The sequence below is a fragment of the Chinchilla lanigera genome, unplaced genomic scaffold (assembly GCF_000276665.1).
Source record: "Chinchilla lanigera isolate Chin_1 unplaced genomic scaffold, ChiLan1.0 scaffold00019, whole genome shotgun sequence".
Taxonomy (NCBI): domain Eukaryota; kingdom Metazoa; phylum Chordata; class Mammalia; order Rodentia; family Chinchillidae; genus Chinchilla; species Chinchilla lanigera.
Genome location: NW_004955420.1, coordinates 6,546,148 through 6,573,010, shown reverse-complemented (window position 1 = coordinate 6,573,010; position 26,863 = coordinate 6,546,148). Strand labels below are relative to the sequence as shown.

Sequence of the window (26,863 nt, the reverse complement as noted above, 5' to 3'; positions counted from 1 at the left end):
AGCTCTTAGACTGTTTTCATCGTTGCAAAGAATATCAAGGGTCCCTTGTCTTTTCCTCGGCAAATGAACATCCTTTCCTCCTCTGGCTTCTGTTCAACAATTTTTTATTCCAGAGGATATTCCAAATATTACTCTGAGGAATGAAATCTGTCTTTTAAAATAATTATTCTAGATCACGTTCTCAGTTCATTTGGGATTCTTCCAGAATTCATGACTGGACCTCTGTAGTGTTCACTTGCAAAATTTCCAGTAACACGTTTACCCTTCCGACATGTCCTATAAAGTACATACTGACAATTATGAAAATTCAGAGGTTTGAGCACCTTACAGTTATTTTGGTTGTGGGATTAGGACTAAGCATTAGCTTCTTATTATGGGTGCTTGTTTCTTAGGTCAAAAGGCCTTAAGAGTGTTTTTAAGCTACTTGACTCAGTGACTATTTAATGGAATTTATAGTTTACATTACAAATGATAGTGAATTAAAGAACATTGGTTTGTTGAGCTTGGTGATTCGGAACTGCAAATTACAGTTTTGAACAGTGGGGTTTTCAGATGTGTTATTCATTGTGAACTTGAATTTTTCACTAAAAGGGGAAAGCATTACCCTTAATTAATAGTTCTTTTCTGTGACTTAGGTGAAGCCCCATGAGATGTCTCCTCCTTAAAGTATTCTTTTCTTGCTTGAGTGGCTCATGAATGAAAACATTTGGAGACCTGTAGTTTAAAAGAAACTTGACATTGTGTACAATCTGAAAATAAGAACTTAATTTTGGTTTCAACAGACTCCATCTTCCTTGGATAGAATCCTAAGTGATTTTCTAGATCCCAAGCAGGGCTTGTAGTCTGTATAGCTGAATGGCTTAAGAGGTCTGAAGTAGGTGATCTTACTTTGAATGCCCTTATCAGAAGCATCTAGAAGGTGCCAAGTGAAGCAGGTTTTACCCATACCAGCAACAGTCTATGTAAATCAGATGTCATTCTGTTACATACTTGTTAAAGCAAGGCACAGGAAGGAAATAGTAAGTTTTGACAAATTTATATGGAGCTTTACTCATGGTAAAATAGTCCTATGCAATTATATGAACTTCATTAACTATAAAGTCTACCTGTCCTCTTCTTTGGCTCTTTTCCTTTTGTTGCAGCATTTATTGGTAGATATGTCATAGTTGGGAAGTCCTCAGTGTTTAAGAATCTGTTTATCTATAACAGTATTGCTTGAATTATGCACACTGTTTTAGACAGTAAAGGATTTAGAAGAAGAGCCATATAACACGGTCTAGTTATACCTAAATGTTTTAGGGGATTTTGTTTCTTCTTGGGTTACATCATTTTTAAAATTATGACTGTAATACCCTTCCCAGTCCACTCCCTGTAACCACCTTTAGTCAGATGTGTTTCTGAGAATACAAAGACTGTTTGACACTTTTATTGTTGATTGTGCCCCAGAGCAGTTACTGTCATTGTTGAGATTTGTATAAGAGATATCCAGGAAACACTAACTTTTCAAGAATGTGTGTGTTTTGTAGTCCTTTCTTGGCCTTTACAAATAGAAGGGGTAAGTTTTGAAGTGGAGAAAATGTAGGGTGTCCTGTGCTTTGGGATTTAAAGGTGAAGTATTTAAATAACAATTAAATGGCCTTTCTGTATATTATAACGAAAGAAATGTGTTTCTCAACAGAGTGAAGGTACCCTTCTAGCAACTGGTTCATATGATGGATTTGCCAGAATATGGACTAAAGATGGTAAATGAAGCATTTTCCTTTTCAGTTTGTGGTTGGTCTGAGTTTTAAAGTTTGAAGCAAGTTCAAAGTCTTTCTTTTTGAATTTTAGGTAATCTTGCTAGCACCTTAGGGCAGCATAAAGGCCCTATATTTGCATTAAAATGGAATAAGAAAGGAAATTTCATCCTAAGTGCTGGAGTAGATAAGGTAAATGGACATTAAGCTAATCTGGTAAAGGTTAGTTACAGAGTATAATTGAAAGTAAAATTTTTTTCTTTCCTGCTAATTACATAAACAGAACATTAACATTTGGGAATTTCATGTACAAATTTATGATAATAATAGAAAGAATGCTTTCTAGATTTTTTTGTCTGCTCATTGCTGAATCTGCTCACTTGATCTTTTATCTGTGTGAACGATGATGAATGTCATATATCCCCCATTTTTTTGATTCCCTACTTTTCTCATGAGCGAATCTGGCTCTGGAGTGATTCCATGGGAAATCTTTGAGCCATTTGGTTAGCAGAACCCGTGGGACTTAATTGGAACGAAGAAATTCAGGGTCATACTAGCTTTCATCACCTAACTGGGCTGGTGAATGTGGTAAAAATACGGTTTCATCCCCTCTACCACACACACCACCCAAATAATTAGGATGTATGATATTTTTGGAAGGAAAAGATATGCTAACAATTAACTGCATGTGCTGTGAGGGAAATAGAGAGAAAAATGGTTCAAGTTTTCTATATTCATTAAGTACAAAAAGTAAGAAAAATGAAGCTTGGGAAGGGGAGAAAAAAGCCCTGTTAATAGTCACTGCTTTGAAAAATGATTTAGGTTCCTGTTTTAAATATTGTCAAACTTTCTGTTTTTTGTAAATGTGAGCTTTACTCAGTATTAAGAACTAGGTGATTTCACAGTGAGCCAAATATTTGCCACCTTATAACAACATAGCTGTAGAGTCTTACTTTAAATACACAACTTCAGTAAAGTTTGTGAAGCACTCTAATACAAACACTTAGTGTACAACTAATAATTGTTATTTGAAGTAAAGTAACTGAAAAATCAGTAGGGAAAAATTAAACTGTGTTATAATTTCCTCCCAAAATGGAATGTAGCCTTATTGTACAGTTTGGGGTAAAAATAAATGTTTAAAATCATATCTGCTCTGCCATTACATACTGCTGTCATGCATGTAAGCATCCAGTTTATGATGAACTTACCTCACAGCAAATTACATTTTTTTTTTTCCTTTTAATCTCAGACTACAATTATTTGGGATGCACATACTGGTGAAGCCAAGCAACAGTTTCCTTTTCATTCAGGTAAATCTTCACAGTTTACACAGGTGCTGGAGCTTTTCTCGGTTTTTCTAATTAAACTTTTACAAGCATACATAATTCACGTAATATCTTGAAATATCAGGTCTCAGTCTTGTTAGTGTTCCTTTCAGGGTTTGATATTCCATGGCATTCACACTGTTATTTGTCAGAGGATCATCAGATTTTTTCTTTGAAATGTACAATACAGGAAGGTTTGCAGCCTGGCACAATTAAAGATGGTATTACTTAATGGAAAGAACACAGATGTTTGAATTAGACTTGGAATTGACAATTCCATTTTACTTAAACTTGAAGACTGAGCAAGTCACTTAACCCTTCTGAGCCTCATTTTCTTTTATCTATAATTGAGGGATAAACCTATTTGTTGGAGGGGACAGTAAAAGTAAATGGCACATGTGAAAAAATTGTGTAAATCCTATAAAATTAGAGCTCATTTTCTCATTGTACATGGGTGTGTTAACCATTCCTCCTATATACATGAAAGTAGAAAACAGGCTTTCCCAGTGCTATTGGAATTTTGTATCTCAGCTGGATTTCTCTTTTAAGAAATAACCAATACCCCTTCCTACATGGTACCCAGCCGTGCACCAGTGAGTCCAACTTGAGAAGACACTGCCGAGTTAGTGCCCGCACTCCTTTCAGCCTAGTCTTTGTGCCTATTCTGTGTCTTCTGACAACAGTAACCAAATGCTAGTAACTGCAACAAGATGCCTGCAAGTATGAGGCCAGCAGCCCTCCACCATCACCACCGCCACCTCAGTAGCTATTTAACCCAGGGCCTTAGCACTGAGCTACATCCCCAAACTTCTTTTTTTTTAAGACAGCATCTCCCTAAGTTGCCCAGGCATGGCGAGAACTTGTGCTCCTCCTGCCTCAGCATTCCGATGTCCTGAGGTGACACGTGTGCCCCTGTAAACACAGAAGAGAACAGTAGTTTTAGCCCTACCAGATTAAGTTGCTCCTTTAAGGATAATGTTGTGGTCAGAAAGAGTTTTGATTTGAAAGCTAAGTAACGCTGTTTTTTCACAAATCCTTGGTAATACCGTTTACAAAGAGGCTGTGGCACAGCATCATCTGTAAATAATATAAACTTGCAGCGTTGGAAATTTTGGTTTTTCAGCCTTTATCATTTAGTGCAACTAAACAAGCTGAAAATGATTATACTGTAACGTAACTTAAGTTTGCAAACAGTATATTCTAAACATTGATTATAGCATACCACCCTAGTAAGCATTTACTTACCAGGTTTTGCTTGCCTGTTTTATTTCCTTTTGACCTTCTCTTCTAGTCAACTACCAGGTAGAATTTTCTTAGCTCTCTGACTGTTCCTCCTATAGGTTTCTCTTACATCCTAGTAGTGATACAAAGTTGCAAGAAGGAGTGTATATGTGTGCTCCCCTTACTGGCTGTTCTGTGATGAATATCAGCTGGACTAGAGATGGAATCACATGGTGCATACCTTCGAGGGGACTCTGACTGCTTTCACTTTGAATGATTTTGAAATGTTTCATGTTGTAACAAATAGGAATGCTACATTTCTTTTACTACTGATAACATTCTCTTACCTGGCTGTACCACAGTTTATTTACCTACACAGCTATTGAAATAAATTTGTGTTGCTTCGAGTTTGGGACAATTACAGAAAAAATAGTTATAAACATTCACGTCCAAAGTCCTTACTCAAGCATGTGTTTTCATTTCTTCTGTGCAAATTAACTGCTAGTGGAATAGCTGTATCATTTGGTAGACGTATAATTTATTAAGAAATTATGAAACTGTTACCAGCCTGGTTTACTTTCCTACCAGCAGAGGATATTCCAGTCCTTCTGTATTCTTTCCAGCATTTGGTATATGGCCTTTCTTTTACACTATTGGCCTCTGTGATACCTGATTTTAATTTGCATTTCCTGCTGACCTATGATAATGAATGTCATTTCATATGCTGCTTTGCCGTGTGTATATCTTCTTTGTTAAAGTATCTGCTTGAGACGTATTATTTAATTGGATTATTTCACTGCTGGTGAACGTTTATGAGTCATATTTCCTGAGTATAGTTTCTTTATTAGGAATATACTTCGTACATATTTTCTTCTAGTCTGTGGCTGATCTTTACTTTCTTTTACTAGTGCTCATCAAAGACCTGAAGTTCTTAATTTTGATGAATTCCATAGTTTATCATTTTTACTGTTTTATGTGTATGCTTTGAGCATGAATCTAATTTGCTCTTTTTCTATTTTCTTGAAGTGGACGTTATGTTCATTGTTTTCTGAGTCCTTCCTAATATGGTATTTAGTGCTATACATTTATCTTTAATTACTATTTAATGCTATCAGTATTTTTTATGTTTTCATTTGATAATTAATTTCAGACTTGCATTTAAAAATTTTTTTCTTTGGCTCCATGGTTTATTTGCATGGTTTCTGAGCATTGGGGGAGTTTTCTAAAGATCTTTTTGATACTGATTTCTAGTTTAACTCCCTTATTTCTGTAACTGTCATTTAGACCACTGTTTGATAATGTTCAAATGTTTTATAGCCTTACTGATTTTTTTGTCTGTTCATTCTATCAAGTATTATAAGACAGATACTGAAATCCTCAGAATTGGAAACACGGTAATTTGTTTCCTTTGAAACTTTGTCAGGTTTTGCTTCATATACTACTTTGAAACAGTGCTGTTGTGCTATACCTGACCACTTAGACGTGTTTTGCATTGATTTTTATTATCATATTAATAACTTTTTACCTTCTATTAATAGTTTCTGCTTTGAAATAAACTTTGTCAGATACTAACATAACCATTCTTCTTTTGATTAGAATTTATATTTTTCTATCATTTTACTTTCAGTCTATTGATCTCTATATGCAAAGTCTGTTTTATATAGGCAGCATAGAATATACTCTTGTTCATTCAGTCTCACTGTCTCTGTTTTGTTACAATATTTGGACTATTTATATTTAATGTGCTAAGTGATAACGATACTTTTAATTACCTATATCTGTTTATTTCTTCCGTTCTTCCTTCTTTTCCATTTATGCTTCCATAATTAAATTTTATGCTTTCTTTTTTTTTTTTTCCTTTGGACTATTAATCACAACTCTTTTATTTTAGTAGTTACATTAGCATTGATGGAATATATACTTCAAGTTTAATTACCATCTACCTTGACGTGATACTTAAAATGGATTACATGATAAAAATAATCTTATTTAATGCTTAAGGCTACCATTTCCAACTTTCTTTTTTTTTTTTTTTTTTTTTTGGTTTTTCTCCGGTACCGGGAACCGAACTCATGACCTTGCGCTTGCCAGGCAGGCGCTTTGCCGCTGAGCTAAATCCCCAGCCCCTCCAACTTTCTTTATTCCTTTGTGTAGGTAAATATTTCTATTTGAGTATTGATTTTTTTTTTTTCCCAGAAATATGACCTTTCTTACAGTGCAAGAATGTTGAGTTCTTTTAACTTTTATATATCTGAAAAAATCTTCACCTGCTTGTTTGTTTTGCTGGTTGTAGGGCTTTGGTTAACAGGTTTTTCTTTCTTCAAAACATTAAATACATCGTTCTGTTATTCTCATTTGCATTACTCTCTGTTTGAAATCTGTTGTTTCTTTGTTACTGTGCACATAATTTGTCTTTTCCCCCTCTTTGCTTTTAAGATTTTCTTATAACTGATTTGGAACAATTGAGTATGTTGTTCTTTAGTACAATTTTTCTTGTTGCTTTGAATTCGACAAGTTTGTGTATATTGGCTCATAGTTTTCTTAAATTTGAAAAACTTTGACCACTTTAAAACACTTTTCCATCCCTCCTTCAACACCTACTTTTTAAATCTACAATTTACTTAACACACAAGTATTAAGCTGTTTCAGCTTGCCCTGCATCCTACTGACATTCTGTCTGTTCCCTGCCCGCTACCCCAGTCTTTCTTTTTTGGCTTTTTTATTTTGGATAGGTTTTGGACTAACTTAAGGTTCACAGGTTTTCTTTAACATAACATCTAATTCCATTTAGTGTATTTTTCATCTCATCTGTTACAGTTTTTGTCTCTGAAAGTTTTACTTAATGAATTTCATGTCTTTCTTAACTTTTTAAAGATGTATATAGTTGCAGTCCTGTAATACTTTTCCTAATTCTAACATTTGTGTCTGTTTTAGATCACTTTCAATGATTAAATTCTTCGTTTTTGTTGCATTTTTATATGTCATTGCATGCCAAGTGTATTTTTTTTTATAGTAGTGATGATCCACTTCTGGGGTACTCTACTACTGACTTATACCCCTAGTCCTTTTTTACTTTTGAGAATTTTTTGCAAGTTATCTAGGCTAGCCTTGAACTTGGAATCCTTGCCTTAGTCTCCCAAGTTGCTGAGAGTATGGCCATGTACCGTTGCACCTGGCGCCTGGTTACTTCGGTTGTGAACCTTTACCTTGTCAGTTGTCGGATGTTTTTGTATCCATGTACATATTTGTGAAATTCATTCTGACTTGGTTAGCGTTAGTTGGAAATGATTTGACCTCTTGGCTTCTATAAATTCTGTTAAGTGCACTGGAGCACTGTTCTGTGTAGGGCTTATTATCTCCCCACTACTGAAATAACCTGATGTGTACTCTTAACAACTAACTCACAGACCATGCGGCTCTTCTAGACCAACTTAAGCGTGTACACACAAGTCTCAGCCTTGGGGAGCAGACATTGTTTCTTCTTACCTTTTTTGAGTAGATCTTTCTCAGTCTTCACTAGTTTCTTCACATACTTGTGCTAATTAGTATTCAGCTGAGTGAGTATCTGTGAAGGACCTATTGCACATTTATAGAATTCTCTCCTGCATAGCTTTCTCCCTGTTAGTACTATGTCCTGTGAGCCGTCCTGGGCTCAACTCCGTCCCAACTCTAAAACTCCACTGATCTCTACCTAAGCAAATTCCTCTTATTTGTGCTAAGACCTACACATTCATTGTTGGTTTCCTTCCTCAAAGTTTGTTCTTATTTTGGACAGAAGGACAGTCTGGCTTCTATTACTCCATTTTGGCCAAATTGCTAGTGAATATACATTGCTAGTGAGTATGTAAAGTGGTGTAGCTGCTGTGGAAAACAGTGACAGTTTCTCAGAAAGCTAAACTTAGAATTTCCATGGGATGCAGCAGTTCTACTCATAGGTATGTATCCAAAACAGTTGAAACCAGGGACTTCCGCAGATACTTGCACATCACTGTTGAGGACACTATTACCCAGCGCAGGTATTATTCAGTATTAGTCAATTACTGAAATGCTGGATAAACAATACTGTCTGCAAGAATTGATCAAACATTCAATTTGTTTAGATAAAAATATATTACAGTAAAAGACACATTGCCATTAATCCCCCTCAGAATAGTTCGTCTTGCTTTGAACATATTTATGCCACCATTTTCTCTGCTTTCTGAAGCAGTTTTGGAACTCTTCTTCTGTAAGTGTATGAGGTATGATCACAAATACAGTGAATGCTGCTGCTGAGTACCAGCCAGTGAAAAGTCAGGTTTGAAAAAACATCATGATGTGTCCAAAGCTGGCACAGTGTAACTCCTGGCTCTTCCCCAAAGTCAAAATGACTATGAAAAGTAAACACTTTAAATCATTTCAGGATATCCAGGCATTTGTGGCAGTGCTACTAAAGACATTCAGGAAGGAGGACTTCCAAAACTGCTTCGGAAACTGGCAGGAACTGCTGGGCGTGGTCGTGCACGCCTGTAATCCCATTGCTCAGAAGGCTGAGGCAGGGGGATCATTGTGAGTTTGAGGCCAGCCTCAGCTACAAAATGAATTCAAGACTGGCCTGAATTAAGTAGTCAGATCCTGTCTCAAAAAGATCAAAAAGAAAGTAGCAGGGATCAATGTATTCAAAGCAAGATGGAATATTAGGAAGGCAAGGGTAATGGCAATGTGTCTTTTACTATAAGAAATTTTTAATTTAAACATTCATCTTTTTGATGTCATCTATTTATGATGGAATTTTAGTCATAAAAGAAGTCCTTGTATATGCCGCAATATTAGTGACCTTGAAGACGTTGTGTTTAGTGAAGTCAGGCAGACATAGTAAACAAAGAACATGATTCCTATTGTATGTATGGTTTGTTCAGAGTGACAGAGACAGTAATACACTAAAGCTTCCCGGAACTGGTACAAGGAGGAATGGAGAGTTATTGCTTAAAGATGACTGAGTGACTGTTCAGACTGGTGGTGGTGAACCTGTGGCTCACATGTCACAGTGAGCTGTTTGTAACATTGAAAGCTCCAAAAGATTTGTGGTCACTGGTTTAGGGTGATAGAGAAAGTCTTGCCAGTACGGTGACCATTGCATAACACTGTGAGTATAATGCCACTGATCTATACACTCAAAAACAGTCAAAATGACAAATTTTGTGTTACAGTTTGACCTAGAATTTAAAAAGTTATTAGTAAAATATTTCAAAAGTCATTGAATTGTATACTTTACGTGGTGAATTATATTTCCGTAAGACTTTTTAAAATAATCTGTAAGTCTCTTGCCTTGCATGCACAAAGCCATAGTTCACTCCCTCACGCTACCAAAAAGAAAAGTTAAAAGAACGAAAAGACAGTGTACAGTGTGTGAAAAAAATCTGTGAGCAATCAACTGCTCTTTTCCTCTTGTCTCATAGAGAATTTTTTGCAAATACTATGGAGGCTTTTCAAGGGTTAGTGAAATATAACTCAGAATGCAAGAAACAGAAATTTTAATTTTCACTCCAGGATTTTTTTAAAAAATGCAACCCTGGGAAAAATGAATTAACTTTTTTAGCGTGCATGCATTCATTCATTGTTTATTAGTGTGTTTGTGTAGCACATAGTGTTTATACTCCTGTGGGAAATTGGTACATGTACATTGACACATCTTAATTCCTTTTTCCATCTCCTTTCTTGTAGCTTCTTCAGTCATACAAAGATGAGGACATAGGGCTTGGTGGTGTACAACTGTAATCCCAGCACTTGAGAGGCTGAGGCAGGAGAATCAAAGGCCAGTGTGGTCTACACAGTTGAGTCCAAGGTCAACCCAAAATACACAACAAAACCCTGTCTCAAAGGAAAAAAAAAAGGCCATAATAGTAAATTGACTTCTTTTTGGGTACATTTTATGTTACAAATGTATTCCTAAAGAATTGGTAGTCTCTCATTTCATTTTAGGAATATACAAAGTAAGGGGGAGGGGTGTGTGTTCTTAGATGATGTCAAGTTGTAACCATTGAGATTGATTGCTTTGCAGTTCTGGCTGGCTTTGAACTCATGGCAGTCCTCCTGCCTCAGCTTTCTGAGTGCTGGGATTGCAGGCGTGGGCCATCACACCCAGCAGCAGCCACTCTGATCTATGAGCCAGGCATATCACAGAAGCTTTACAACTCAGGTTGCAGCAGTTCCCAGCTCTCCGGAACTTTACTTGTTTGTACAGTTGTTGTTTCCCTGAGCCTGATGGTAGTACTTGTTTTAATGTGGTTTTTAATTTTCTAGCCTCCTCTCTCAAGTTTTGCAGACTGCTCAGAATTCTGACATGTTAGCTCTTCATAGCATTTTATTACACACCTTACTGTCTTCTAAATTACTTTCAACCTTCACCCCCATTTCTCAGTTATTTACTAAACAAACATTTTAAGTTGTTTTAAAATGCTATTTTAATACCTAGTGATTCATCTTTAGAATCCCCATAATAATGGAACATAGTGAAGTGTGTACTTTTAGATTCTTGTTCCTTTAATTTTTCTATGTAACATATGAATTTCATGCAAAAATTCAAAAAATGCCTACAATCCCAAAAGAGTAGCTTTGTTTCCCTTCCCGCAGACACAAACCCAGATCTGCTTTATTAAATGCTTCATGTTGCTAATAATGAAAAATGTATAATGCTCCTATTTTTCTCTTGATCTGTTTTTTCTCCTAAATCCGGTTGACAAACTGCTATAAAGGGCCAGAAAATAACAGTTAAGCTCTGTAAGCCGTAGGATCCATGTTGGAACCAGCCGACTCAACCCTTATAGTGCAGATGCAGCCATAGACATATGTAACCTAATGAGCTTGCTGGGTTTCAGGAAAACTTTATCTGTGGACATTAAAATTCAAATTTCATGTAATTTTCACTTTACAGTCTCTTCTTCTTCTGTGCTTTCCAGCCACTGCCCTAGCTGACTAATATGTAAAAATCATTCTTGGCTCATGTGCCAAAAGTTTCCTTTAAATCCAGTGTTCTTTGTATGCAGTACTCCTATTGCTTAACCCAATTACTTGCTGTCATTACCTTAACATTGCTAGTTACAGAAGGCCTTTGTCTCTTGATGTAGGGGAAACTAAAAAGAAAGAATATTTAATCGTATCAAAATGAGAATTAGGCCAAGTACTAAATGACAGACAACTTTTGGGCTTTTGAGGTTTTAAATTCAGTGATTTTAAGAAGTATTTGATTTTTCAGAGGTATGTGACAGCAATTGCTTAGAAAAAATATATTTGCAAATTACATGTAGTGTTCAATTATCAGTTGAGTGATAACCACACCCGTACTTACATTTGTGTAACTCTTACAATTTATGAAGTTATTTTCTGCTCACATCATCTCACTTGATCTTCACAACATCCCTGTATACCAAGCTTAGAACTTACATTTTATCCTTTTTTTTAGATGAGGAATTACCGTGAGAGGTGTTAAGTGACTTGCTTGGCTCAGAAAGTAGGCAATGGTAGAACCAAGGCTTCTTGTGTATAGAACACTCAGGAAATTTTAGAATAAAAGCAATATGGTAATGTTTGGTCTATCATTACACAAAAGGGAACCCAAGAACCATTGCTAGTAATTTAAATACTAAACCAGAGTAACTGTGTTAGCATGTGTCCTACATAGAGATAAACTGAAATTTATTAATAGTTGCAGTACTTACATAGCATTGTTTTAATCTTAATAACTTACAATGTATAAAGTAAAACATTTAAGTGTTGCTTAGCATACTATTCAGCCATAATCCAAAGCCCAAGATCCTAAATTTCAGTACACAAATAATAAGTACAGACTAAACTTTTGTTTCTTTCCAGCACCAGCATTGGATGTTGACTGGCAGAGCAACAACACCTTTGCTTCTTGTAGTACAGATATGTGCATTCATGTCTGTAAATTAGGCCAAGACAGACCTATTAAAACATTCCAGGGACATACGGTAAGAAGCCCTTTTCACTTTTTGGAGGAGCAGGGGACAGGGTCTCGCTAAGCAGTTCATGCCTTGAACTAACTTGAGTAGCCCAGGTTGGCTTTGAACTCGCAGCTGGTCCTCCTGCCTCCACCTCCAGAGTGCTGGGATTTCAGGCGTGCGCCACCATACCTAGCTCCTTTTTTACTCTAAACAACTTCATAATAGTTTTGCAATAAATATGTTTAATAGCCAAAAAGCAACCTAACATGAAAATGTGAATATTTATGGTTCTTTTTAGAATGAAGTAAATGCTATCAAATGGGACCCAACTGGCAATCTCCTGGCCTCCTGTTCTGATGACATGACTTTGAAGGTAATACTGATAATGGGAAGAAATGGGGAGGGTTGTTTATAGTGTGGCTGCTCTTGCCATTTTAAGACAGTTTTTCTCTGCTATATTAAATGTTTAAGGCTTTTAAAATACTTAATCACTGATGTTTTTTTTTTTTTACATTTTATATATTTTTCCTGAAATGGTGTGAAAATACTTGCATACATTAAATAAATTCCGTTAAAAGAACTGCTGTGTGATATGAGTTCCCTGGAGAAAGAATCAGGAGGAGAGGTGGAGGGGGCAGTTGATCAGAACAGACTTACAAAGAATTGGTGCGTGTGCTTGGTAGGCTGAGCAGGCCCACACGCTCCTCTCTGCGAGCTGCTGGCCTTGGAAAGCCAGTGCTTTAGTTCTGGGTGGAACACAGCCTTGAGAACCAGCAGCGTCAGTGGTGTTACGATCCAAGGGCACAAGATCAGGGTTTTGGCGTAACAGTCAGGCTGGAGGAGAGAAGCTCACCTTCTTGGCCCTTTTGTTTTATTCAGGCCCTTACCTCACCAGATCCAGACAGTGCCGTCCCACACTGGGAAAGGCAAACTGCTTTACTTGTTTCTAATTCAGAAATACCAAGAAATAATGTTTAATCAAATATTTGCATACAGCCTAGCTCAGTCGAGTTGCTGTACAAAATTAATCTTCAAAAATATAAGAGAGCTGGGTGTGGTGGTGCACACCTGTAATCCCAGCACTCTGGAGGCTGAGGCAGGAGGACCAGCTGCAAGTTCAAGACCAGCCTGGGCTACAAAGTGAGCTCAAGGCCAACCTGAACTGCATAGCGAGACCCTGTCTCAAAGAAGACCAAAAAAGTAAAAAAATAAAAAATAAATGTGACGCTGTAACTTGTTTTCACTATTAGGAAGTCAGATGTGGTGCAGTTAAAGTTGGTTCACACGTAAAATCTGATCTCTAAATCCTCAAGATCTTTGTAAATTTGTGGATTTGATTAAAATTTTATGATTTGTGTTCATTTGATATTTACCGTGGTATGAATGTGTAATATCCTTGCTGTGAAACATGTATCAGAGAACCTTACAGCTGGTGGACACAGCCCACACCCACATCTCCACAGGGATTTTTTTTCCTTATTGTGTGGCTAAAAGAAAAACAGGTGTCTTTCACTTAAGCCCATCACATACCACAGTTAGGAAAAGAACAGTTCTTGTTAGAAACGAGATAGATGATGTGTAGTGGAGCCATTTTCTGAGGACAGAGAATAGCAGATAAACCTTAAGAAACTTAAGAATTACCAGAGCAAGAAGGATGAACTTGTAAAAGGAAACCGAAAAGAAATAAAGTGAGGAGATTGTATATAGAGCAGAATATTTCAAGAAATCAGAATGCCAGCAGTGCCACATGTTACTAGTCTAATAAGTTCTAGAAACATGTTTTTGATTAATTTACAGGAGTTATAAAAACCTAAGCTACAAAAACACTATGATACCACTTCATTATCTCTTATTAGTTACATTCCATATGTGAATTCTAGCTAATTTTTGTTTTTTCGTTGGCCACTGGGGTTGTTGTGTGTGTTTGGCAAAATGCTGCAAAATCTTCCCACCCTCATGTCTGTATTGAATGATTACCAGAAATACTGCAGATATTTTGTTAAAAGATAATACATACTTGTAAAAATCTTAGGAAAGGTTTATTCCGTACTTACTCATTTTTTAACTGTAATTGTTGTATCTGTTACTTTTCATTAGTTCTGTATGATTCATCATTACATTATCTGTAAGTTGCTTACTTATTTTCACATCTGTGAAGTTTTCTTGATTCTGCATTGTTAGAGCAAGTTATAGCGTAGGGCTTTTATTTGAGACAGCTTAGAAACCATGAGTTAAACATTTTAAGATCAGGGAACTTCTTGAATATAAAATGTGTGCCATCTGACACTATCTAATTTTAGAACAACTGCAGTTCAGTTTTCATCCCCTCACCCCTCAGAAGTGAATATTTTTTTTAAAGAAGTGAAAACAAGTTTATCATTCTTCATAGAAAGATGTATAGTAATATGTTCATTTAAATTCATTTGTAGCTATTCCTTTGACTTTTATAATTATTTATTTAGTAGCACTTGTATTTTAGACTGGTAAGGTTGATTTAAATAAACCAAATGTATGAAAAAACTATACATTTCTTTATGTCTTTCTTGTTTAGATATGGAGTATGAAACAAGACAATTGTGTCCATGATTTGCAAGCACATAATAAAGAAATTTACACTATTAAGTGGAGTCCAACAGGACCAGGGACAAATAATCCAAATGCCAACCTTATGTTAGCAAGGTGATAATTTCTTTACTTTTCCTTTTATGACTCTTCTATCAAATAAAACTTCTTACAAATGTGACAGAAAATTAAGAAAAATTCTATGAAATGGGAATGTATCCTACAAGAAACATATTTTTTAATAAGAACCTCCAAATGTGGCATTTTATTAGTGGTATTTCCAATGGTAATTTGTTTTTTCTGGATGATGATAATCAAATATTGACTGGTACTGAATTTTGGTTAAAACTGAAGTGATTGAAGCATAGTACAGTAGTTTCATCAGCTACTTATAAAAAAGAGATGAACTTACAGAAGAGGAACCATGTGATATTTAAGTTTATGTGTCTCATTTAATTCACTCAAGGTGTATCCATCCATTCTCATACAAATGGCTCAAGTTTATCCTTTAGTACTCTGAAAAGAAGAAAATAAAAGATAATAGGAAATAGATCTTTCTCCAGTGGGAACGGGATCAAGAGCTGGAGAGAGAGGAGGGAGAGGGAAGGAAGAAGAAATTGTGTGATGTATGTGTAGCAGCTCCCCACAGACCAATGTAGTCATGTAGTGCAGACATGTTGGTTGGCAAGAGGAAGGGGACTAAAAGAAGGAAACGTGTTGTGTGCACGAACCTGCTCCCTATGACGAACGTAAACTTTATGTCCAGCAAACATGTATAAATCAAAAAAATAAATTAAAAATATACTAGTAAAACATTAAAAAAGAGATGAACTTTAAAACTTGGTCAATTTGGTGTTGAGAACCATGAATCCATAAAATAGGGCTTATTTAAAGAAAAGAATACAATAATTAGCTCAATGATACTCCCAATTCAGGGACCTGGAAATTCCTTAAAGTACTTGTTTCTCTTAGTGTCCAGTTTCCAGAATACTAAATCTTACAGTCCAGTCTGTTTCTCCTAGAGTTTGTTAGCTGTTTGGGAGCAGAATAAGGGAAGTTGAGGGACAAAGCTAGGAGAGTACTTTATTGCTTGTATTTTATTGCTTATTTTCTTTCCCTTTTCAGTGCATCCTTCGATTCTACTGTTAGGTTATGGGATGTAGACCGAGGGATTTGCATCCATACTTTGACAAAACACCAAGAGCCTGTGTACAGTGTAGCTTTCAGTCCTGATGGCAGATACCTGGCAAGCGGTTCTTTTGACAAATGTGTGCACATCTGGAACACACAGGTATGTTACTCAAATGGCCGCATATTCCTATTTAGTTAGCTTAGTTAGAAATTTGTCTGTGCAGTCAGTCTCCTTCCCTGTTTGTTATTCGATATGTGGCATTAGGTTAATGCTTATTTTTAAAAACAGAAAAGTGTATTTTGGAGAAGTTTACAGCTAAGTAAACATCAAACCAAACAAAATTATATTTTGGTATGTAGACCAGAATTTAGATAAGGCGTTATATTATTTATGATTACTTATTAGACTGAGTTTAAGATGTATTTGTTTAGATAAATGACATTTTCTAAAAGAATTATGTTTAAAGGAGCTATAGATGAGTAAAAAAATTATGAAAAGACAGGATTTTACAGCTAAACATAATTTATCAGAGATATAACTATACGACCTTTTCAGGGACAGGGTTTAGAAATTCCTACAAATAGAGAAAATAGCCTGTTGGTTGGTTGGTTGGTTGGTTTTAAAAAATCTTCTAGTCGTTTTGCTCCGTCCGCTGTTTATTTAACAGCAGTCCCTACGCTCAGCCTTTTCTTCATAGGACAAATGGAGTAAGTTACTGTGAGTCATTTTCTTGGTTGCAGCTGATCACTGCCATTTTTTTTTCACAAATTAGCTTTTATGAATCATCACTTCCAAGTATTTTTTGATTAAGTTATACATTTGTGTGGTTCAGAATAAATCCAAACATTATATATATAGCTCTACACTGAGAAATTTTGCTTCCTTTCCTGGCTGTGTCCTCAAGTAGCTTTTTGTTACTAGTTTTCTTTGAGTTCCTTCTTAAAGCAGTCTGTGGGTTGTTTTTGTTTGTTTTTCTTCCATTTTATGCTTCCTCTAGTAATAAAGGAGAACGTCCAGTTTACAGGTGAAAAATTAGGTATTTGTGTAGCCTTAAATTTATATTTTTCTTAGAAATGAGGTTGAGAAACCTTTTTTCTAACTTGTAAGGGCTCACATTAAGATTTCTGTGCATTCTGATTATGTTCTTCCTTTCTGAACTGGGCTATCAGTCTGAATTCTAGGAGCTTTTTTGTGTACTACAAAACTAAGCCTTTTGTAAATTGTAAACCTTTCCTAATTGTAAACCTTTCCTAGTTAATAAGCCTGAATCTTTGAATATTTTGAATAAAATTTTAAGATAAAAATGACTACTGTAATATTTTGGCATTACTTTTGTATCTGCTTCTGTTTTCTGTTTTTATGAGTATATGCCTGTGCCAGGTATGTTCATTAACTACAATATATATGTTTGAAAAATTATTTCCAAATTATAGCTTTGTACTTCTGGAGAAATTGCATACTTTTACATCTTAAAAACTGAACAATAATTGAATGTTTGTGAAAATCAGTCTAAATATAAATAATATAAATTTCCATGTATCTTTGTTAGTCTTTTGTTGTTCATTTTCACTTTATAGTTATTTCAGACAGATACAGTCATGCCTCAGTTCATGATCTCAGTTCTTTCCACGATTCTGGTCACAAACCAAACTGGATAAAAACTTGATGAAATTTCCCTACAGGGTCAACATCTCATCCAACTCGATTTGCAACCTGAACTGTGAAAAGAATCAAATTCATGAACTGAGATACCAGATAATAATAGTACAAATATTCATACATCTGTTGACTAAATTTGAGAGGAACTTTTTGCCACTCTTGTTGTAGGTCTTTCCTATTTTTACAGTAAAATGTTATATAGATATAGCTAAGGTTTTACCTCTTTGCTTTCTCCTCTTCCTTTGTAGAGCTTATAGCAGTCCTGAAGGGGGTATATATGTTTTCAGGCTTGCATTTTGTATCCCTTTATAGTTGTTGGATTGAAGTCACATGAAGATAGATCTGGAATGATGGTTTGACTGCGCTAGAGGATTGTCTTGAGTAGTAGTTTGAACATTGTTGCACATACCCTCTGCAAATGAATGAAGGTGTCTGATGATTTTTTGTGTGTGTGTGTCTGTGTGTGTGTAAATAAATGGAAATTATGGGCCTATTAAAGAATATATGCCAAATTGTTCTCCAGAGTACTCAATATGATTTACATTTCTAATGGCAGTATTCAACACCCGAAAAAGGATTTCCTGTTTTCTTCTCTTCTAAGATTACCCCATTTTTCCAGGTTGAGGGCTGTGAAATAATACTCTTTTAATTTGTTCTTCCTTGATTATTTGTGAGTTTAAATTTTTTTTCAGATGTTCAGTGTCTAGTTGGACATTGTCTTTTTCAGTGTAGTGAATTCATAGAACACTGTGCCCTCATTTTCTTATGTCTTTTCCTTCTGGCAGTTTTGATTTAGCTAGTGGTCTCTGCACTCTTGGTTATATGGATGGTAGCTATCTCCTGGGTCTTTCATCTTCCTGATAGATGCTTTTAATGTCAGTGTTCAGATTTATCAGTCTTTTTTTTTTATTTGATTAGTACTGTTCATAGTTTAATATTTTTCTTTATATAAATGTCACTAAGGGCTCTGGAAGCTTTTTGTTAAGTATTTCAGCTTTATGTTTCTAAGCCCTTTGGAATTGGTTTTGTATATGATGTAAGGGTCGGATATGTGACCCTTCCACACAGAGAGTTGTTTCGGGACCATTCATTAGCTGCTCTTTGTGGTGCCACTTTCATCTTTTCCACATTTATAAACACAGTGTGTGTTTACAGATTTTCTTTTATTCCATTGATAACTTTCGTATATACCTGAATCTAAGAAAATAACTCAACATATAAGTCTTTCATTATTTGTCAGAGTTGCTTTTCTGTTCTTGGCATAGTAATCTTCAGTATTTCTGAAAAAGATTACAATTCTGTATTTTGTTTATGATTGCTTTGAAGTTAGAGGGGAAATTGTTATCATTGACTTTATTACCCATAAATGTTATGTCTCCATTTGTCTTTTATTCCTTTGGTAAAGTTTTATAATTTCTCGATAAAGATTGTCTATCCTTTTTTCTTAATTTATCCTGAGGTACCTTATAGTTTATATTGCTATGAATGACATGTCTCTAAAAATATATTCCTTTATGTAGTAGTTGTTGGTTAGTTTTCATGAAATTTGGATGTGCTAATGGAAGATAACTGCTAGACCTTTAGGGACATTTGACCAGCTATTCATATTATTTTGCTGTGTAACTATTGTTTATAAAAATCTTATTTTACTTTGTTTTAAACTTAATTTTGTAAGTAGTGAAATGGATCAGACAACTTTTTAATACATAAGAAAGTCATTTTCTTTGTGACATACCTACAAATAGTTTATTTTCCTTTCATTACTTGGATAATGTGTTACCTGAGCACTGGACTGGTAATTGTCCTTTTTAAGTATATACAGATTTGGTGATCTGACTCATTGGCCTTTTAATGTTATAGCATTGCCTTGTTAACCGTACATTGTTGGTTCATTATTGCCCATTTAAGCTTAATGGTTGGTAATTGCTTTTGAAAGAAAATGTTTCATTTTTAACCCCAAATGCAGATTGTAAGACTATTATAGGTCAACTACACATTTTGTTTTCTGTACCTTAACAGACTTCAGATTTTGTTGGTACCATTCCTTTCTTTAGTAACCTCAGATATTCAAGACCTACTACGCTCAGATTTTTTTTTAATTAATCTCAGATTATGAGAATCTAATAAGAAACAATTGGACCCTCCCAATCTGATGAGCTACAGTAGTGCATCTGTGGTTTGTGCCACCTAAACCAGGCTGAATTTGCAGAAGAAAGCAAAGGAAAACAACCCAGGGTTTAACTTGGGTGGGCTATATTGAGAACTGCGAAGTGTATGGCTCACTACCATGTTATTTTTAAGTAGCTCTGTCTACCATCTCTAGCTTGAATTTTTAGGTTGTCATAAAGCTGCAGGCGTCACGTGAGTTTGTCCAGAACAATGCTCCAGAAGCACAGTTTTTGTTTTCTAGTTCTCACAGCAGGGCCTCTGATATCTGCTATATTTAATAGATGCCTTTGTCATATATTTTTTTGGGCTGAGTTTTAATTCTTCATTGGCAGCTCAGTGATTTGTTTTTATTGCCAAAAGAATAAAATAATGGTGTTTCAGCTAAATTAATGATGAAATTGTTAGTGTTCCTCTTTTTTTCAGTTTGTAACATCATTCAAGAATAACGTGTAAATCCTTATATTCTTTAGTGTCTTCTTTCAGTTGTCCCTGATCCACATATAGTATAAACAACAGACTTACATTAGAGTTATCTTTAGTAGTTTGTTATACTTCCTCTAGGATGTTTTGTCAAAAGAAATTCTGAATAAATTTTGTTCCTAGGTATATTGGCAGAACTCATGCACCCTTCAGCATAACAACAAAAATGTTTTTCATGTTGTACACTCAGAGTTTCCTTGTAGCTGTGTCTGTAAAGCCAAAGATACCTATAGCCATGAGTGGTCATCAGCACTGGAGAAACTGAGTATGTTACAGTAATCTTTTGAGAACAGGCTGATATTACCTTTCCATAAAAAAAATTGTATCACTTTTTTTTTTTTTTTTTTTTTTCGGTTTTTGGGGTTTTTTTTTCCAGTATCGGGAGTCAAACTCACGACCTTACGCTTGCCAGGCAGGCGCTGTGCCGCTGAGTTAAATCCCCAGCCTCTGTATCACCTTCTAACATTTCAAAACTTGCACTTATTTTGGCCTTGAAGCTAAGTTCTACCTCTGGCCAATAAAAATAAAGCTATGTAGTGTTTTTTATCTCACTGTTTGAACTAACTGCAATGATTTTAATGTTCTGTGTTTCCTTTTTTTAGACAGGTGCTCTAGTTCACAGCTATAGGGGAACAGGTGGAATCTTTGAAGTTTGCTGGAATGCAGCAGGAGACAAAGTTGGAGCCAGTGCATCGGATGGTTCAGTAAGTATAGCATAGTGTTTCTAAAGAGTGGTGTTTGTGTGTGCACATTGGAATGTGGTTTATTGTGGTGGTGAATACAAGAGTATTCTCTGCAAACTAAATTTAAGATATGGTACTTACTTTCCTTTCTTCTGAAGGCCATATACTTTTCATGTTCCTTGCATTCAAATAGTGTAAGCAAAATTAAGATTCTCTTTGTCAAACCAGTGTCCTCATAATCAAGTAATGAAGAGGTTTTTTGTAGGTCTTTATTAATGAGGTTGAGTACAGTGGGGTATCACTCTGAGAGTGATACGAATTCATGCCTACTTCTACAAGTTTTGGCTTAAGGAAGAGATGTTAGAGATAGTTGGCTCCTGCATTAATGAGTATGTGATGTTGAATGTTCAGGATGAAATTGGCATTAAAAAAAAAAAAAAAACAGCAAAAAAAAAAAGAAAGCACAAAAATACCAATTACAGCTTCCAGAGTTCTAAAAGCAAGGAGAACAAGAAAAGAATATAGCAGTTTTCTATGTACTGAAGCTGTAGCTTAATGTAATATGTGATATTATTCACTAGGGTCCTAGAAAATTTTGTGTGAATTTTTTTTTCTACTTTTTAATTACCAGAGTAACTCCTGGGTTTTTTTGTCCTTGTAGTGTTAACTCATGATTGTTTCCTCCACTTACTTAGACCATAAGTCTAACTTCTGTTGGCTAAGTCCACATTTCCATGATAATACTTCATTGGTATTATGAACACAAAACTTAGAAACAGATTCCAACTGTACTATAAGAGGTTTAAACTTGAAACGTACAATAAAATTCTCCTTTTAATTTCTTACAGGTTTGTGTATTAGACCTTCGGAAATAGCGCTACTAGTTGGAAGCCATGGACCGACTATGAATGTGTACATAGCCAAAATGACTGTCCCCACCCATGTACTGCTATAGTCCCACCTGAACCATGGCCAGTCCACTACAGCCAAGTCTAAAAGAAATATATACATACAGTGTGTATAAACAAAATTGCACCCTGAAGATGACAGAGTTTTGTCACAGCTTGTGAATTCTGTTCACCAAGTGCTGGAATCTAATCTGCTGTGCCCCTAAAATAGCATTTAGAAGTTTTGGATATGAAAAACAGAAGAGAGAAAGAAATATACCTTATAAAAGCAGACCATACATGTACCAGTTTTGGGATACTAATGACAGCCTTGTTTCTTCCCTTTGAATCAGCAGACACCATGGATTATATTCTTTTTTTCCCTTCGGTAGTGAGCAGTTTGTATGTACAGAGAAAATGGACTTATAAAAACTTGCAGCAGTAGTTTGTTCTTGCTTTTAAATTTTGTTTTTGGTTTAGATTATGGATGCATGAAGTAAGGGAGTGAATCAGTTTCTTTATATTTTTTTCACCTTTTAAACAACAAAAAATTCTTAAAAATACTTTTATGCATTCTTTTTGAAGAGGTAGATGTTTGGTACATTTTATGGCTCTCAGAGCATATATTCAATTGGTGCATATTGTTAAAGAGGGAATTGGAAATTAAATGAAAACTTGACTTCGGTCATGTGAATCTGTAAGACACATCAGTAAAAGGGTATTATGCTCTATTTTTTGTGGTTTTTTTGTTTGTTTGTTTTCTTGTTTTTGGTGATGTGGCTTAAATACAGTAGCTTCTTTTTTGGGACATTTCTGCCAATTAAAGACTAGAAGGGCACAAAAATTTTTTTTAAAATACCATAGAGAAGATACATTTAAAAAAAATCTTCTGATGTTTTGTAGCCATAACTAAATTATGGTTAAAATGTGCACTATTGTGAAAAGGAGCAAAGTAGTTTTGGATTTTTTTGTTTGTTTTGCTTTGTTTTCTAAGAGATTAAAATATTTCTGGATAAGGATTAGCTTCTCAAAGTGTCCATCATTCTGTATAGAAGCTTAACTATGTAACGTAACCAAACTCCAGTATTGAAAATCTCTCATGTTATTTTTCTTTATACAAAGCAAGATAACGGCATATAACACTGCCATCACATGGCAAAATGTTTGCTACCTTAGTTTGAAAAACAATCTTTAAAATAAAAGACTTGCTTCACGGTGTTTTTAAATAGCAGTGACTCTGAATTGTTTTCAAAAGTATAATTGCACTAACCGCCCTGCTGCTCTGAATCTGCGTTTGTGGTACTTGCGACTACATTTTTTCAAGTATAGATAGATTTAAGCTGCTATTTTTTTCCGGTAATCACTACTATATCATGTCTTTTACTCTGTTTATATCAAGTCTTTTGTGAAAGAAATAGGTATCAAATTTCCTTGTGCTCATGCAACTAAAACTAAAATATACAGATAAATGTTAGCATGAGGCCATGCGTATGTGTATTAACAGGGTTTGTCATGATTAAAATAACCGAGTGTCAAGTTAGAAGAAAATAGTTGTCAAATTTATACCTTAAAAATTTTTGATGAAGTAGTTGCTTGTTACCAAGCTTAGCAAATTCAGAACCCTGTTCCTGTCACTAATTACTTTGAGGCCTTTACTGCTAAAATTTTAGCCTGAGTTCTAAGTTTAAGTAGAAACTGATTTAACCCAAGTAATGCAGCTTTGATTTGCGCATTTGTTGTTTTGCTATTTTACAAAACAGCATTGATTGAAGCAAGTCTTGGTTTTACTAAGGTAGGGTAGCATTTGCTATTGGTCAGAGAGTCAATACACTTAATTTCACAATACATTGTTATATGTGCCCCAGTTGTTGTTAGTGGGGACTATGATACTGTAATAATATTTTTTAAAACTTACATCCAGAGAGACAGTCATTCATGATGGTTTTGTGCCAGCTGTTTATAGGGTTTTGGATCACATTAGAGATATTTAGAGCTTATTACCCTGTGACTTATGTAGGAAACCTAATATGCTGAGTATCTGGCACTTGAAATCCTGCTTTTCTTGCTAGAGGTCCACATCTATGGTTGACCTCTGTTGTTGTTTTAAAAAAAATAAATAAAAATTTAAAAATCTGTGCAATAATTTTTAAATGTGCTCCCAGGAATAGACACAAATGTTTTGAGTATGTTTAAGCTGCATTTTCCTTTAGTGATGCATTTGTCAATTGCACTGAACTTAAATCTGAAAGTCAGAGGTGATTACTGGTAGTAGTTTTGTATTTTGATATGGACAGTTTATTCATTTGCATACAGTTATTGACTTTTTTCCCCAGCTGATTAAAAGATAGCAAGAAATTCTGCAATATAGCTGCCAAAATAGACAGCTAGCTATGTTTTTATGATACTGTCATCTTTTCTGGTTTTTAAAATTCTTTAGCTATTTTACTTTAGCATAATAGTCTCAATAGGACATATAAAAGATTATAAATGCAGAGCTTTATTATCCTGAAGTCTTGGGTCTTTTAAGTATGAACTTCTCTGAAAGGTATCCGTTTTGTAGGCTTGGGTTCTTCATGAACATACAATTGTTTGTTTTTGCTGCTGTTCTCAACATCATCATTGCCTGCTGATGTGCCACGATGCTGCTCCAGTAGAAAAAAATAAGATCGTCTCTAATTTGAGCAGTAACATGTTTGCAAGTGACAAAGTTTCACAGCCTGTAAAGTTCTATGTTGGGTTCTTACTCATTTTTCCGATTTTTTCTTAACAACATCCTCCTGAAAGATCAGGTTGAACCCAGTAGCTTTCTGTGGTGTTCACTGTAGACCATCGTCTTGTAGCACTACTGTAAGAAATTTACAAGGAGAAACAGAAAGGAAAGTGAATGAATACTCCTTGATTAAAATAGAGTAAAGAAAGAGCAGCTGCCACTCTTAAATGTCATAAAGGAGTATCTTTTCCTCCACGTAGGACATTCTTATATTTGTTCCAATCCCCTATAGCGAATCAGGTAATATCATTGAGTTTCAAGTGGCTTTTAGAAGTGGTAACTGGTAATTTCCTAATAGGTCTTAGAGTGTATCAAATTCTGTTTTAATTAATTATTCTCTAGGTAAGTATGTCTTAGGATTAAACATCTTTTACAGATACTGAAAGTGCCTCCTTTTGTGGTGTAAAAAACAAATTATGGTGCAAAAAGTAATCACTAGATTGAATTACATGAAGGTTTTTTGCTTTTTGACATATAAAAATGTCAAGAGAAAGGCCAAAGATTTGTACTTTTTCACTTAACTTATAAAGCACTCCTTTTTTCCCTAAACTGTCAAATTAGATTTAATGAGAGAGTACTATTTTTAAGGAGCTATCTGTTTATGTAGAGTGATTTTGTTAAGAGTAATGTAAACTATAAATGAGTAGAGGCCTAAAGAGGACTGTGCATTTTTGCTATTTAAAGGAATCACAAATGATCATACTGCGACAAGCAAAAATGACAACTTTTACTAAGTAGAAAAATAAATCTCAAATGCAGTGTTTATTCTTTTAAGACAATTTTCATTTTCTTAAGCACATTGTACATTGCCGCAGAACTTGTGTTTATTCTCACATGCGAAGGACGGTACTTGCATATGGTGAATTACTGTTGACAGTTTCCGCAGAAATCCTGCTTCAGTGGACCAACATTGTGGCATGGCAGCAAATGCCAACATTTTGGGGAATAGCAGCAAACCCAGAAGAGACCCTGGTTGTTGATTTTGTTTGTCTGTTTTGTTTTTTTGTTTCCCCCTCTCCCCTTTCTCTGAACCAGCAGGGATGGAAGGAGAGTAGGGAAGTTATGAATTACTCCTTCCAGTAGTAGCTCTGAGGTGTCACATTTAATATCGAGTTTTTAAAAACATGATTCTAGTTAAATGTAGGAGTGGAAACGAGGAAGTGTTCACTTTTTTAATACACTGATTTAGAAATTTGATGTCTTCTTTCAGTAGCTCTGAGGTATTGATAGTGTTCTTTATTTCTGCCTTTATGTTGACAGTGTTGAAGCAGGGTGAATAACTAAGGCATATTATTTTTCTTTCCTAGTAAGCCAGCCGTTCATGATGTTTTCTTTGGAATTTCTGGATAAGTTCAAGAAAACATTCTGCATGTTAAATCTAGTCTGATGTACTTATCCATCTCATTACAAATAAAAACATGCAGACTGCATTTTGTAGCTCTGTAATCCTTCAGTACAGAAATAATCTTCTTTCCTGACTTTGACATTGTAGCTATGTTTTCATTTTGATTTTTACAAATCCTTTGGGTCTAATTCTGTGAGCCTACCTATAGCACTGGATTAAAATGTCTGCATCATTTCTTTAGTTATCCAGTTAACTTTAAAACTGTTGTAAAAGTGTAAACCAGCCCATGACAGTTTTTTGTACATGTTAAAGAACTTTATTGTTCAGTTTTCATGATTATTGTGTAAGGAAGACTGATATAGATGTTCTATGCTGTCCTGGACCATGTTAATTACACTTACGATGTATTTTGGTTTCACATCACAATGATTTGTCCCTAATAACCCTTTTCATCCTTTATAGGCACATTTTTTGTTGTTGTTGTTTCAGTTTCCCTTTGCATTGTATTGCTTTGACAACTGTAATTTGAATCAGATCTGAAAGAGGTCCAGAATAAAATATATTTTGATATTATGTTTGCTGTGTACATATATAAAACCTTTGATATCTATGTAGTTTGTATAGACTGTTTACTAGTTAAGAGAGAGGGATGGTATTGTTTACAATTTCTTGTTTACATTCTAATTGCTTTTATTTCTCTAATGTTCTGTAGAATAAACCTTTTTGTTCTGAGTTAGTTTTCATATAACATGTCTATTCTCTCCCTTGCTAATGTTTCCAATTATAATAATAGCTGCCATCAGAACCCAGACCATTGTTTTTCACAAACATGATTTTCCAGGATAGGTACCACAAGCCCATAGGTGAAATTACAAATTTTGCTATTTTATTACTTCTTGCGGGAAATAAGATTTTTTAAAATGAAGGGATTCTTTTCTATTTTTTATTAAAGAA

General features: G+C 35.0%; 1 protein-coding gene across 7 annotated transcripts in view; it reads left to right on the top strand.

The window, feature by feature from the left end:
- Positions 1 to 26,482, top strand: part of Tbl1xr1 (transducin (beta)-like 1 X-linked receptor 1) — a 158,953-nt gene extending 132,471 nt beyond the window's left edge. For all 7 annotated transcript variants that reach the window (XM_005383024.1, XM_013513515.1, XM_013513512.1 and 4 more), the window contains 9 exons: positions 1,679 to 1,742; positions 1,831 to 1,928; positions 2,986 to 3,046; positions 12,128 to 12,249; positions 12,521 to 12,595; positions 14,774 to 14,901; positions 15,910 to 16,075; positions 20,827 to 20,928; positions 21,756 to 26,482. In XM_005383024.1, the coding sequence (XP_005383081.1) occupies positions 1,679 to 1,742; positions 1,831 to 1,928; positions 2,986 to 3,046; positions 12,128 to 12,249; positions 12,521 to 12,595; positions 14,774 to 14,901; positions 15,910 to 16,075; positions 20,827 to 20,928; positions 21,756 to 21,782 (843 nt within the window). In that variant the 3' untranslated portion in view covers positions 21,783 to 26,482. The remainder of the gene's footprint in view (positions 1 to 1,678; positions 1,743 to 1,830; positions 1,929 to 2,985; positions 3,047 to 12,127; positions 12,250 to 12,520; positions 12,596 to 14,773; positions 14,902 to 15,909; positions 16,076 to 20,826; positions 20,929 to 21,755) is intronic.
- Positions 26,483 to 26,863: the final 381 nt, after the last annotated feature.